Source organism: Globicephala melas, chromosome 2 (assembly GCF_963455315.2).
Source record: "Globicephala melas chromosome 2, mGloMel1.2, whole genome shotgun sequence".
NCBI lineage: Eukaryota > Metazoa > Chordata > Mammalia > Artiodactyla > Delphinidae > Globicephala > Globicephala melas.
The window spans coordinates 66547087-66562728 of NC_083315.2; the positions used below are offsets into that span (position 1 = coordinate 66547087).

General features: G+C 37.1%; 1 protein-coding gene across 1 annotated transcript; it reads right to left on the minus strand.

Moving 5' to 3' along the window:
• Positions 1–9691: 9691 nt before the first annotated feature.
• On the minus strand, positions 9692–14934 carry C2H15orf61 (chromosome 2 C15orf61 homolog). The gene is made up of 2 exons (XM_030875184.3): positions 14500–14934; positions 9692–9916 (listed from the first exon to the last, which is right to left on the minus strand). The coding sequence occupies exons 1-2, from the start codon at positions 14843–14845 to the stop codon at positions 9789–9791; spliced, it is 474 nt and encodes a 157-aa protein (XP_030731044.1). The 5' UTR covers positions 14846–14934; the 3' UTR covers positions 9692–9788.
• Between the last annotated feature and the right edge of the window lie 708 nt (positions 14935–15642).

Sequence of the window (15642 nt, forward strand, 5' to 3'; positions counted from 1 at the left end):
AACTACTGAGCCTGCGCTCTAGAGCCCACGAACCACAACTACTGAGCCCAAGTGCTGCAACTACTGAAGCCCGCCCGCCTAGAACCCATGCTGTTCAACAAGAGAAGCCACCACAACGAGAAGCCCGTGCACCGCAATGAAGAATAGCCCCCGCTCGCCGCAACTAGAGAAAGCCCGCACGCAGCAACGAAGACCCAACACAGCCAAAAATAAATAAATAAAATAAATAAATTTTTTTAAAAATTAAAAAAAAAAGTGGTAAGAGACAAACCCTTGAAAGTGTGATGGGAAAGTCTGCTCTTTTGTGTTGTGGCAGGAATGGAAAAGAACAGTGGGAGCAATTCCAGCACTCATGCAGAAGCAGAAGCAACAGTTCAACAGATATTCATAGAGCGCCAAGTATGTGCTATGGATTTTAGACGCTGTAACATGAATTAATTTATTAATTTATGATGTCATTGGATTTAATTTCTACGTAATACATTTTCTCTCAGGTAGAGTAGGCTGGTGTTCCTACAAATCACTTAAGCTTTATTTCCCTTTTTTGATGGTTTAAACTTATCTATATTCTTTTCTTTATATTAACCAACAAACTATATCTCACATTTTTGTGGGGCTTTAGAGCTTGCAAAGCACATCTCCCTTCATTATCCTGTGCATCGTAGGGAAGTATAAAGTAATGGTTAAGAATTTGGACTCTGTAGACAGGTTACAGGGACTGGAATAACACTCACCATGTGTGACATTGAGCAAGACTTCTTGGTTTCCACAGCTTAAAAAATGGGAATAAAAATAGGATTAAGGGAGCTAATATGTGTAAAGTGCTTAGTCTAGGACCTGGCACAAAGAAACAATATGTGAGTGTTAGATAAACTCCTTATTGTATATATGGAGACACTAAGAAGGCTCTAATTTTTCTCAATTATATTCAACCAGTAATGGTATAGCAAGACTTAAACCATATTTTTCATCTCCAAAACAAGGTTCTTTGTATTACACACATAGTGGAACAGCAATAAACATCAAGCTAAATCAGGCATGAAAGAATGATAATAAAATTTCAGAGTTAAAGGAAACTTACAAAATCACCAATCTAATCTTCTGCCCAATTCAAGAATTCTCTCCACATTTACCTAAGGAATTGTCATACAGCCTCTCTGAACATCTCCAATAACGGGACTCACTTCCTCAAGAGGCACCCCATTCCATTTTTTGCCAAATCAATTAAAATATTCTTCTTGTCTCCTTGTTACCAACACACTATTTCTAGTTCTGTTTAAAAAGAGTAAGTCTAACTCATCCTAGTAGTTTCTGATTAATGTTTCATTTCACATACTTCTACACATCATTCTGTTTGACTTTAAAATAGTAAAATTCCTGTATGGGAAAATAGATGGCACCTTTTGAGATGCCTCAAAAGGATAACGCAACAAGATTCCAATCTTTTATTTTTCAGAAGGCATGGAACAGTGTAAGTTTGTGCATTACACCTGAGATAATATTTCAAAATTTGTTGCTGTTCTTGTAAAGAATCCATATGATTTCCAATTAAAGTATCCTTTTCTTAAAGCTCTTAAAAATGAAGGCATGTTTTCTTTTTAATTTTGAATCATCACATGTTCATTTGACATAGAGCCTTCATTATATGACAGATACTGGAAATACAAAGATTAGTAACACATTGTTCTCTTCCAGCTTTGTACAGAAGTAGTCTTTTTCAGTATGGCTTGAATGGACCTTGGATATAGATTCAGAACTACTAGATTTTGTTGACAGGTAAAATTAGTATTGAATAAAATTTGCCTTCAACATGGTCAATGCAAAAGATTTGTAGGATGAATGAATGACTGTTGATTTTTAATGTAATCTAAAAGTAAGTGACACTATTTAGATTTTAATTCAAACTTTGAAATTCTTGGTCCTTTCATTTTATAAAATTTGGATATTTGAAAGCATAAGAAACTAAAAATTTGACTTTATCTCACAGTCAGAGCCTTAATACTATGTGTAAAGAAAGGTTGCAAGATAATCTACTTTTTTTTTTTTCGTTTTTAATTTTGGCTGTGTTGGGTCTTCCTTGCTGTGCATGGGCTTTCTCTAGATGAGGCAAGCGGGGGCTACTCTTTGTTGCGGCGCGCGGGCCTCTCATTGTCGTGGCTTCTCTTGTTGCAGAGCACAGGCTCTAGAGCACAGGCTCAGTAGTTGTGGCACACGGGCTTAGTTGCTCTGCGGCATGTGGGATCTTCCCGGGCCAGGGATCAAACCCGTGTCCCCTGCATTGGCAGGCGGATTCTTAACCACTATGCCACCAGGGAAGCCCTAATCTCCTACTTTTATGAATTATTTTAATCCAATTCATAAATATATACATTTTTTGAAATAAAAATATCCATTTTCCTTAAATGGAGTTTTAAATTCACATCTATTTATTAGAGTACGGATTTTTATTTTGTATATTTTTATTTTTCCTTTAGGGTTAGGGTAGACAACTTTTTAGATCTGATTTTAAGTTATGCACTTATATGAAAATAGGGTAAAATGAATCACTTTGTGGTTAATAAATTCAATATTCTGCTTACAGACAGCTTGTTATAAAATTACTGATATATTCTAGCAAAAGCAGTAAAGGTTATGTCAAATAACTACTAAAAAAATCACACTATGTAGCGTTAATGATGTTACCTTAACATACCAGCTTCAGGGGCTGCATAATTGTTTCTGCCAACCCATAAATTTTTGAGTAACAACAAAATTATTGTGATTTTTCTTACTAAATAATTCATACATTACAAAGAATGTATGTAACAAGGTCCATGAATCACTAAAGCATATAATGATCATATATCTGATGACACATCTCTTTTCATAAGATGAATTCGAATAGATTTATGTATTTAGGTTAACTAAAAAATACTGAGTTTATAAGGTTCATAATTCTATCAACAACAACAAAATACTTCAAATCTTCCTTAAGAAGTACATGATTTGCTTTTAAAAACTGAAAGCTTTTGTTTATCAAAATCCTTGTTTAAGCTACTTTTCATGAAGTTTTACAGCGTTTAAATTGATACAATAAATATTACTGAAGATAAATTAATAATATAATGGAGTAGTACAATGTTCATAAACTGTATTTAAAATGATATAAGTGCAACTAAAATAGCTATAAGCAATACTATACAAAACCTCATTCTAGTAGTAGCTGACATTCTTTATCTAGCAACTAGGATCTAAAAGAGGATATTTTCATTTACTAACATTTTACATACTTTTCTTTGGTCTTATCTTTTTTTTTTTTTAAGACTTTTTTGACGTCGACGATTTTTTTAAAGTCTTTATTGAATTTGTTACAGTATTGCTCCTGTTTTATGTTTTGGTTTTTTTGGCCGCGAGGCATGTGGGATCTTAGCTCCCCGACCAGGGATCGAACCCGCACCCCCTACATTGGAAGGCGAAGTCTTAACCACTGGACCGCCAGGGAAGTCCCTGGTCTTATCTTTTTTAAGTTTTTAAAATTAAAAAAAACTTTTTGGCCATGCCTCGCAGCATGCAGGATCTTGGTTCCCCGACCAGGGATGAACCCATGCCCTCTGCAGTGGAAGCACGGAATCTTAACCACTGGACTGCCAGGGCAGTCCCTGGCCTTAAAGTATCTCAAACCAAGTATACCCTTTTCTTAATGCTACTAAAAATGATCCCAAATGAGATTTCATCTATTTAATTCAAACTAGGTTTCACAAAATTGAGTTATTAGTAGTGAGGTGGATGGACCTAGAGACTGTCATACAGAGCAAAGTAAGTCAGAAAGAGAAAAACAAATACCGTATGCTAACACATACATATGGAATCTAAAAAAAAGAAAAAAGGTTCTGAAGAACCTAGGGGCAGGACAGGAATAAAGACACAGTCGTAGAGAATGGACATGAGGACATGGGGAGGGGGCAGTGTAAGCTGGGACAAAGTGAGAGAGTGGCATGGACATATATACACTACCAAATGTAAAATAGATGGCTAGTGGGAAGCAGCCGCATAGCGCAGGGAGATCAGCTCGGTGCTTTGTGTCCACCTAGAGGGGTGGGTTAGGGAGGTTGGGAAGGAGACGCAAGAGGGAGGAGATATGGGGATATGTGTATATGTATAGCTGATTCACTTTGTTACAAAGCAGAAACTAACACACCATTGTAAAGCAATTATACTCCAATAAAGATGTTAAAAAAATAAAAACCAGGTTTCATACTAAAATTTTTAAAATTCCAAGAATACAACATATAAAATGATGTTAATGTTTTACCTCTTTTAATTTCTAACATTTTTCTAAACAGTTATTTTCTATAGAAATTATGCAGTTATATTTTATCATAGTAATAATGAATCCTTTACTAATTTTTAAATTTAATTTTTATTTATGGTGAAATACACATCACACAGAAATTATCATGTTAACCATTTTTAAGTGTACAGTTCAGTGTTATTAAGTACATTCACATTACTGTACCACCATCAATATCATCTACCTCCAGAACTCTTTTTATCTTACACAATTGAAACTCTATACCTATTAAACACTAACTGCCCACTTCCCCTCCCCCCTTTACTAGTTTTTTAACAGCTTTATTGAAAGATAATTCACATGCCATACAGTTCTTCCATTTAAAGTGTACAATTCAATGTTTTAAGTATAGTCACAGAATTGTGCAACCATCACCACAATCAATTTTGGAACAGTTTCATCACCCCCAAAAGAATCCCTGTGCCCATTAACAGTCACTCCCCATTTCCTACCAACCTCCCCAGTCCTAGGCAATCACTAATCCACTTTCTGTCTCTATAGATTTGCCTATTCTGGACATTTCATATAAGTGGAATCACACAATGTATGAGCTTTTATGATGGGCTTTTTTCACTTAGTGTAATGTTTTCAAGAAAGCTTTGTCAATGCTGTAGCATGGATCAGTACTTCCTTGCTTTTTTTGGTTGAATAATATTCTGTTGTGTGAATATGCCAAATTTTATTTTTATCCATTCATCAGTTGATATTTGTTTCCACTTCTTTGCTAGAATGAATAATGCTATGCGCACTTGTGTACAAGTTTTTGTGTGAACATATTTTCAGTCCTCTAGGGTATGTATCCTAGGAACAGAATTGCTGTGTAATATAACTCCATGTTTGATATTTTGTGGAACGGTCAAACTTTTCCGAAGTGGCTGCACTATTTTACATTCCCACTAGCAATGTATGAGGGTTCCAACTTCTCCACATTTCATGCGAACACTTGTTATTATGTCTTTTTGATTGTAGCCATCCTAGTGGGTATAAAGTGGTATCTCATTGTGGTTTTGATTTGCATTTCCCTAATAGTTAAACGCCTTTCATGTGTTTAGTAGCTATTTGTATAATTTCTTTGGAGAAATGTCTGTCCAAATCTATTTTTCAATTGGGTTGAGTTAGAAGAGTTCTTTATATATTCTGGCTACAGGTCCCTTTATCATATATATGATTTGCAAATATTTTCTCCCATTCTATCAGTTGTCTTTTATTTTCTTGATAGTGTCCTTTAAAACACAAAAGTTTTTAATTTTGATGATGTCCAACTTAACTTTTTTTTTTTTTTTGTCATTTGCCTTTTCTAACATTTATCCTTTCCCCAAATAGGAGATTTTTACAGAAGGCAGTATATGAAATCACAGTTTCTTTACTAGAAAGCTAACTGAACTTAGAAATACACTTACTAGGGGCTTCCCTGGTGGCACAGTGGTTAAGAATCCGCCTGCCAATGCAGGGGACACGGGTGTGATCCCTGGTCTGGGAAGATCCTACATGCTGCAGAGCAACTAAGCCTGTGCACCACAACTACTGAGCCTGTGCTCTAGAGCCCGCGAGCCACAACTACTGAGCCGGCGTGCCACACCTATTGAAGCCTGTGTGCCTAGAGTTGTATTAAATGTACTCTAAATTAGCAAAACAGGTCTGAGAAGTCGCTGGATGGCCGAGCTTGTGTCATTGGAAACTATTTTATCCACATCCTCATTTAAAGAATTTTTTTTCTCAACATCTGATCTCCAATTTATATTAGAAAAATACTCTGTGGATTGTAGTCACTACTAATAACACTTCTTATTGTTGGGAAAGCTCTTGTGAAACATTTGTCAAGCACATAAAATGGTATAAAAGTGAAATACAGTAATTAAGATGTGTGTTCTATCGATTGTGTAAGCTAAAGTAATTTTTCATTACTAACGTAAGATTTAATAAGTATAAGTAGTTAAAGATTCTGACTTGGCACTAGTCATTAGCATGTAATTGAACTAGTAAAAAAGATCAGTTAAAGCTGTGTTGATTACCACCTTATCTTTGAAAGGCAATTAAATTAGACCTCAATCATTGCAACAAGATTTGATTGTGCAGCCTTTATTGGACATTGATCTTTCAGCAAAGTGCAGTTACATTTTCCATTAATTTACAGTAACAGAGTTTAACTCTGATACCCTAGACTGTTGACCCAGGTGAGATGTAATGCTAAGTACTTGTTTAGGTTAAGATGCCCCCAAACGTCATTACTGTCTGAATGGTAAGTGCTGAAAAAAAGTAGATACCCGATCCACTAGCTTTAGGATAAGGTTTCTGTTATCTGCATTAGCTTTTAAATGAAATGAAACCCAGATCCTTTTCTTTAGGTCACTCCACTCATTCAAACAACATTCATTCTTTAATAGAATTAAGAGATATTTTGTGAAGAATTATAGATGATCTGTGATTATAATTTTGAGTGATATAAATATAAATGACAAAATAAAATGTACATTTTAAAAGAAATACACATGGCTTTTAATTGTTTCCATTTTTACTGGTCAACAATAAGCAAAATATTAGTGGCCAAATATGTATGATGAATGAACTTATAACTATTTGTACAATTTGGTATGTTAAGCCATTAGCACTGAGAAACTAGGGATTTTTTTTTTTTTTAATTAGCAACCTCTTTCTTGGTCCCAACTCTGTTACTGCATCTTTATGGTGGTTCACAACTTATACAGGAACTATGAATTTTGACTAGAAACTTCTTCCAACACTTGATAATTGATTTGTATAGAAATAACAATAGAAGAGATGCAAGATTTTAAACTAAAATAAAACTTCATCTTCATTCAAAAAATAGTTGCCTGGATTATTTTGAAGACTAAAAATCCCATTAAAGAAGTGTAGGCAGAAAAGCTGTCTGTTTCGTCAACTAAGAAAACTCCTGCTATCCAGAAGGGCTGGGTCCACTTAGAACCCTCCTTGCCATCTCAGGCATAACCAGCATGCGCACAGGCACACTCGCACAAACTGCCTTCATTGTGTCTCCTCCTCCCTTCCTCTCACTTATTTAAAAATTCCTTTTATTGATGAAGTCTTTTAAACTTAAATATATATGGAACACAAGAATGAGGATTACAAAACCAGCTTTTCTGAAATTAAGGTAAAACGGACATTTGCTTACAAGCACATTCATGATACATTTTAAGGCAGAAAGGTTTCTTGTTTTGTCCTTCTTAGATTACAGGTGGAAAAAACTAAGATACAAAGGAGTAGTTATTAGCCTGAGGTCAAAAAGTAAGATAGCACTGTTGCTAAAAATAGAATCAATCTCCTGCCTCCAGCATTTATATTTTATCCTTTTTAGGCCACAATCCTTTGATGTAATATCCAACTTTAAAGAAAAAACTTGAACCACTGCTGTTCAATGAGAAGAATTTTTTCAGACTAAACAGTTCACTACAAGACTTCATAAATCCAAGGAATGATATTTTAAATATTTGAACCATGCCCTCAGCCATTGTTGAGTTCATCCTTTACCATGATCAACTTCATGAGAGCAAGAGGTCTATTGATTTTCATGTAATACAAGAAAATATTACATTTACTTAATTGTTACACAGTGAGCACATCAGACAAGAAATCAAGGCTCTATTTAATGCTGCAAGCAGCAGAGAATTACAGAGATCAATAGGGTAGTTTGTCAAAGATGTTCTCCAAGGAGACTTACCTATCACCATATGGACAAGAAGTCACCCCGATTGTAGCTATTGAAAAACAGGTAAGCACAGTCAGCAGTACAAATGATCAGAAATCAAACAGGCCAGTGTGAAAAGAAGTGCAACTCTACTGAAAAGCTGTTATTTATGGTCTGATAAAAACCATTTTATCAGCCTTGTGTTGGGACCAAACCTTTACAGCAAGTATTGACAAGATCAGGAGCAATGAATGAGCAGTATTTGACTTAAAACTTATGAGCTATAGTTATTTAACTTTGCCCATTACAGAGGAAATCAGTTCTAGCCTTCCTTGCAAAATGCTAATAGTCAGTTTTATTATTAATGAAGCTTAATGTAACACTATCTCCTTTGCATAAGCCATTCACTTAACTAGTGTCAAGTATATTCTTCTGGACTAAATATATTGGCATAAGTACTTCTTTGATTAAAAGGTTATTTAGAATTGCTGTTAGACAAGTGAACACTACATATATTTGAAGAACAGTTCACTCTGTAGCTCACTTAAAATGACTACCTTTAACGAAGCCAGTTTGTGTCACTTCATTATTCCAGTGCTTTCACCTCAATCACTTCCACTCACCTTCCCTACTGATTTGCCAGAAGTAGGCACCCAAACGTTGGTTAGATTGAATTCTATAAAATATTTTGCTACAAAACTGTGTAAACGTTGCAGAGCATCAGCAACACATTAACATAAATGATATATAATGCATGTTTGTAATTATGGGAGAGATCATAAATCTTAAACACCCATTGGTTTAGAAATTAAATAGTTCTTAGTTCTCCCTAAATTACTCCAAATTTCTGAAATTTACCATTCCTCTGGGTTTTCTGTAACTACCCCCAAGGATAAATTTTTTTTAATGACTTTGCTTTAAAAAATGCAATTAACTTAATAAAATTCGAATGCAAAACCGCCATCAGGTCTTTAAAATTTCAGCCCACTTTCCATCGCCAATAAGTCTATGGATGGATACGTACCATTTCAGCTAGTTGCTTTTTTAAACAGTTACCAAATTTATTTTTTCTGGGTCTTTCTAGATTTTAATTGTTCTTACAGCTTTATTGGCATGCCATTTTAACTTTTAATCAGTCTTAATTTCATGCTTCTTGCTGCATTTACATTACCTAGAGTTGTTATTACATTTTTTAAAAAGTAGTATGGTATTGGATTCTTTAGGTAATAAGAAGTTTCAACATTACACCCACACCTCTCATACAGGTAAATGGCACAAGGGCTGTAATACATTTCCATTGAAAATCCTGACAGTTGAATGGCTTCAATTTCAGATTGCAGTTAGAATTCTCATCAACTTTGGATTTGCCAATGATATTATATTATCTCTATCATATATCCTAAAATTCTCTACTTCTTTTCCCAATGTTAAAGATTTTTTCCCCTTCCTTGTGGGGTATCTATATTTTCAAAGAGTTGATTTAAATTGTTAATACATAACTACAGAATCTATAAGTTATAATCATTTTTTATCTCTAGTTTAACCTAGTTATAGGAAAAAATTCATATAAGCGTTATGTGTTTGTAGTTCCCATTGGCTAAACAGAGTATGCAATATATAACAATGTATTAATATGAAAAGCTTTGCCTCTTGAGGGCAATGATTCATCTTAAAGAACCAGACACCGTAGAAAGAAAAAGGTGTTTGCAAAGTTTTATTTTAAAGGATCAAAAATAAATATTGCACATACACATGAGAAAATCTACTGATATTTTCATCCTCCAGTGCATACTTTCAGTACATGGCACCTTCATCTTCTTTATTTAGAAAATAAACTGTTATTGGTCCATAACTGGTGTGCACAGTCTCTGTGACTCTAGCAAATAACCAGGAGCCAAGTCCATATAATAAAGTTGGAATACCTAGAAAACAAATGAATATGTTACTTGTGAAATCAATAGCTATTAATCATGTACTCATATATTTGTCATGGTATAAATCACATAGCACTCTTCAGCAACATCAAGAAATTATAAAGTTACAAAAATGAGTATACACTGACTCAATCTAAAAGGTCAATTTCATCTATGTTTGTGGAACATAGTAACAATTGTGTAAGCCTAGAGATTTAAAAAACTATAGATAAAGCTGATGTAAACTGTAATTCAAAGTACTTTACAAACATTAATTCATTACCTCCAAATAATTATGAAGTAATTCTATATTCTTTTCACAAATAAGCAAACAGAGAAGTGTCATTAATTTAGTTGTAGATGCTCCTGATGATTGGCCTTGAGCTTAAATTACTAGGTCATCTTTATTGTGCTTTTAAGTTGGACAGTAATACCGATGGCTAAAATAATTTCTTGTACAACTTAAAAGAAACTGGGTCAAAAAGCTGTCTTCAAAATCTAAGGCAAAACCTAACTGTAAGGAAGATTTTAGTATAATAACAAACATGAGAAAGAAACAATCCCATTAATATTTTTACAACTGATTTGAAAATCTTGCTTCAACCTATTTGAAATAGGTACATAATAGACTGCAATAATATATTTCTTCTTTGGAATATTTCCATTTGTGATTAGTTGCCATTTGTGATACATGAAACTAAATATATACTAGCCAGAGATATGGATTAAGCACTCATATACACATGACACTAAACTGGACACAAAGCAAACTTTCACAATTCCTATTTTTTTGTAAGACACTTATTTAATCCATGACTATTATTAACATATTAAAAAACATATGTATAAAACCACAGGCACATGAATCAATAACAAATATTGTATAGTCTGCACAAATATTATTGTTCCTGGGTATGAGCTGGACAGAAAATAACAATTTTAAAGGAGAGCTGTGCAACTGGAAAATCACTTTCTTTCTAGATAAGAGGGAAATCAACACATGCTCAGGACTAATCATATTGTTAAATTTTTTTCTTATTTTTCTGCAAGAGTATATTTGCTGTGTTATGTTCTTTTTGAGTGTATAAGTTCATTGGACTACTTTTTGCTTATTCCCTGAAGCTGCATTCCAGCCACTGTGATGCCAGAGATTAATCAGGAGAAGCATCACTAGTTGGCAATGAGAGAGGCAAAAATGCCCATTCAGACTGGCGCCTCTCTATTTTTAGGAATATACTGGGTCACAGCTTGTTACTTTCACAGGGTTCCCTGGAATTCCTATGCAACTTTTTACAGTATATTGCCTTCTTTGCCTTGGTAATACCTCCCCCCAAATCTCTAAATGCCTCAAGGGAACGTCACAAAAAATTCACAAAAACTAGCATCATAAAGCTATTTATAAATCATTCAACCAAAAGGAAATAAAAAGGCAAGTAGGGCTTCCCTGGTGGCGCAGTGGTTGAGAGTCCGCCTGCCGATGCAGGGGACACGGGTTCGTGTCCCGGTCCGGGAAGATCCCACATGCCGCGGAGCGGCTGGGCCCGTGAGCCACGGCCATTGAGCCTGCGCGTCCGGAGCCTGTGCCCCGCAACGGGAGAGGCCACAGCAGTGAGAGGCCCGCGTACCGCAAAAAAAAAAAAAAAAAAAAAGGCAAGTAGTGGCGTGGAGTGGGGGAGTGGACAAGAGAACGAGAACAGGGCAGGCAGAAGCGAGTGAAGAGTAGAGGGAGCAGCTGAAATAAAAAATAAATTTAAAATATGGTATCACAACTTCAAAAGCTGAAAACAGAGTGAGAAAGAAAAACAGGCTCTAGAAATAATTATACATTTTCCAAATATACTGATAGCAAAATACATAAAATATGACTTTTAAACCAATGCTAAGGACTTACAGTTAAGAAATGGATGGTGACACTGAAAGTTTTGTTTTACAGTATTTATCACAGTTTTCAATTAAAATACTGATACTTTAAAAAAAAATCACACAAATGGTCAATATTTTTTCAGCTAAAATGGAGGACTGATCAAGGATTACTAACTTAATAACTACATTATCTCTTATTAAGAAACAACTAGGAACCATTATCATTCATGCTATTTGATAGGGGGTGGAGATGTAATGTAGGAGTCAGAAATTCTCTAATTTTTTTTTTTATCCTGTAGTCCACTTATTTAATGCAGTCAGGCTAATACACGAAATGGGAAGATTAGCCACATATATAATTTACACACTAAAAAACCCCATAATTTTCTTTACAGCACAAATGCTGTAAAGTCTGTACGGTTTGATGAAAAATTAAATTTTTTCCAGACTGTCTGAAACGTATCATAACATCAAAATGAATGTGCAAGTCAGTTCTTTGAACAATAATTCATTTTGAGTCAGCTGAACAGTAGGTAAACCACTGTCAAATTAAGCACTTTAAAAAAATTAGAACTTTGTAGCAAGTCTCCAATTACCCATTCATTCCAATGGTAAACTGCTTTTCTTAAATCTCAATCTACTTCCCAGCAGGATACCCAGACTAGTAAACCATCAGTAAAATGTCAGCTTCCATTGAAAGGAAGGTAGAGAAAGGGAACAGATGGGTAAAAGAGAAAGGGAACCAATGGGTAAAAGAGAAATCTTTATTATTTACAAAATGGAAAAATGAACTACTTTGATAATTACTAATTTGAAAGGAAAGAAGAAGAATAAAATTCTAAGTATTTTTAAATAGAATATGTACTTGATGATCCAGAGGGGCAACTGCACAACATAGAATAGGGAAAAAATCCTATTATCTAATTCCCTACCCTAAGACAAAAATACAATATTAACATTATCAAATTGGTTAATACTCTTAAAATAAAAAATCCAGAAAAAAATAACTCCCTTTATTAGTATAAGCTAATTTGTATTCAAGCATGCTTGTGCAAAAAGTTTTCCTTTTTGTTTAACTTAAAACTCTTATTCTCTTTTAAACAGAATTTTTAGAATTTTCAAAAGACCATTAAATCACTATTCAGCTTTCTCTTTCACATTAAAAAAAAACTACAGCTGCTGTTTCTTTCTTCAAAAGGTTTTACTACTTTTCTGTGTGAGAATGCTCTGGGCATCCTATTTTTCTTTGGATTTCTTTCTACCTAAAAAGAGAAGCCTCTAATCATTAAGCTGTTCTTAAAGTGTTAGGTTTTAAATGGTGAAAACTTTTTTAAAAAAGGCATTGGGCTCATGGTTTACCTATAACCCTCCAGTTATGCTTTTCCTAACCTATTACTCTACATTTGGGAAGAATGATTTAATTCTAAAAATGCTAAAATAAACATATTCTTCTTGAATCTAGTCATCACTCCAGTCCCTCCAAATAACTTTGAATTGAATTTTCTGAGTCACTACACTCCTCAACTTCTTTGCATCAACCTCGAAGTTAGTAGGCATGCTCTATATAGTTCATCAGCCAAATAATAAGACATATTTTTTAAAGGATTACACATTGCTGAATAATCTTCTCCTTAATGGACTGAACCCAAGAAAGTCCCAGTGGAGCAATGGCTCCAAAATCCCATGACTGCCATATGGGAGTTATTATAAGCAAAAATACACCTACCACATTTAAATTTAAGAAACTATCAGGCTATATAGTAATAGTGCAGCTGCATAGGCGTTTAGCTTTAATTCTGGTTCAAAAAACTGGTTGGGTAACGTGGGTCAGCTTGTACATCTAGATTCTGAATTACTGAAATATGGATTAATTTGATATCAGCTATATGAATAGGTTCCAAACATCCTGAGGCCTATTTTTCACTGACCTAGAAAATATAAAAGATGCACTCATGTCAACGTTCACGCCTCTTCGGTCATTAACCAAAAGATAATAAACATCCAGCAAGAGTTAACACTCTCAGAGTTAGAATATTCCATGAAAACATACCAATATTAAAGAGGTAGTCTTTTAAATATCTTTTAGGCCTAGCATCACTGGTGAAAATCTTTAGTGCTTTTAGTAAAACAAACTTGCTGGGGTTTCATATAAAGAGAACAAAGAAACTTCAAAAAAGTAGTTCCAGTTTTTATAATATGAACGCACCCACAAAGTGGTGTTCATGGGAACGAGTCCTGCCATGCAATTAGGCATTTTTTAAAAACTTAAGAGCCACTTTCCAGGGGCCTACACCCTTCTTCTCACTGCCCAATGTAGGGGTCCTTCTAGTTAAGAGCTGCAGGGTAGCGAGGATGGAATGCTCTCTCCCCGGGGTGATGCACGGTGGTCCCTAAGTACAGGCATGTCGATAAGCCCCACTTTCCGGGGTACGATTCAGGAGCAACAACTTAGCCCTGACAGGCACCTGCCGGGCGGGGGAATACAGAAGCCCAGGGCCAGGGCCGGAGCTGGAAGGCTGCAGAGTGGGTGGGACGCCAACACTGGGCGAAGCGTGGCGAGCGCGTGCGCCCGGGCGAGCCTGCACGGGGCCGGGGCAGGTCTCCCAGGGCCGGCGCGGTCTGACCTAGGGCCGGGGGCTCGGCCTCGGAGCCAGAGCGTTTGTCAGCGTGCTTTGCAAACAGTGGGGCCATCGTCGGCGCGACATGCTTCACCGGCCCGGGCCACTCACCGAGGTTGATAACCTTGAGCGCCGTGAAGAACCGGTTCTGCCGGGCCAGGTCGTGCCAGGGGGCCTTGGAGCAGTGGTACTTGATGAAGGGGAAGCAGCCGGTGCGCAGGACGTGGTAGTTGGCGCCCTGCACGGGCCAGTTGAAGTGCGAGAGGCCGAACTGGTCGTTGCGGACGGCGCTGTAGGGCACGCAGAAGGAGGTCCAGTGCGGCAAGCGCCGCTGCAGCAGGTGGCGCGTCAGCACCTCCGAGGCGCGGGGCTTCGGGCGGGAGGCGGCGCCCAAGGCCCAGGGCCGGCACAGCAGCAGCCAGAGCACGGCCTCATGGGCCCTCCGCAGGGCCTCCATAACCGGCTTTGCCCGCGTCCCCCGCCCCCTGGCCGCCGTAGGGGCGCGCGCCGCTGGGGGCGGGGCCGAAGGAGCGCGAGCCCTCGCTCGCTCCTCGGGCGTGCGGCAGGTACGCCCAATGGGCGCCGCGCGAGTGTGCGAGACCCCCCCGCCCCCGGGCGCGGCGGCGCGTGCGCACAAAGGTCCCGCGGCTTCCTAGGGAGAGTGGAGCGGGGCGCGGGCGGGCAATCGGAGGCACTCTCGCTGAGGAGGTAGTGAAAACATGACCGAGGACCTCGTGAACTCATTAATAACCCTGAGGAGGGTTGAGGGCGGGCTTCGCGAGTATTATCAGTTTAGGTAAGAGGAAAATTAAGCTTTAAAACAATTAAATAACTTAACCACCCTACTGAGTGGCAAAACTCACACCCGTATCTCTCTTCCAAGCCGCAGGCTCAAGTGCAATCCTTGGTTGGTGGTGTTGAGGAAACCCTTGAGAAGGTGTCCTCAGGGAAGCGAGTTAAAAGTCAAGTCCCCAGATTTGCAGTGGCTGGTAACGTCGGGGAGCACTTTTGTATTCAGATCCCCGCTGTCGTGTTGTTTAAAATAAGTCCCAGATATCTCAACAGAAAAAGTTTATTTCTTAGAAAGTCCTACGTCTCTTCATGCAGTGTGCACCACCACCTCCTTCCTAAGAGTCTGGTGAACGCCAGACCAGGAGTCTTTTAGTTTTAAACCTTAATCCTGTCACTCATTATCAAATCTCGTACTTTAGGAAAACCTTTTCTCAAATTTTGCAGCCTCTTGAGGTAATAACT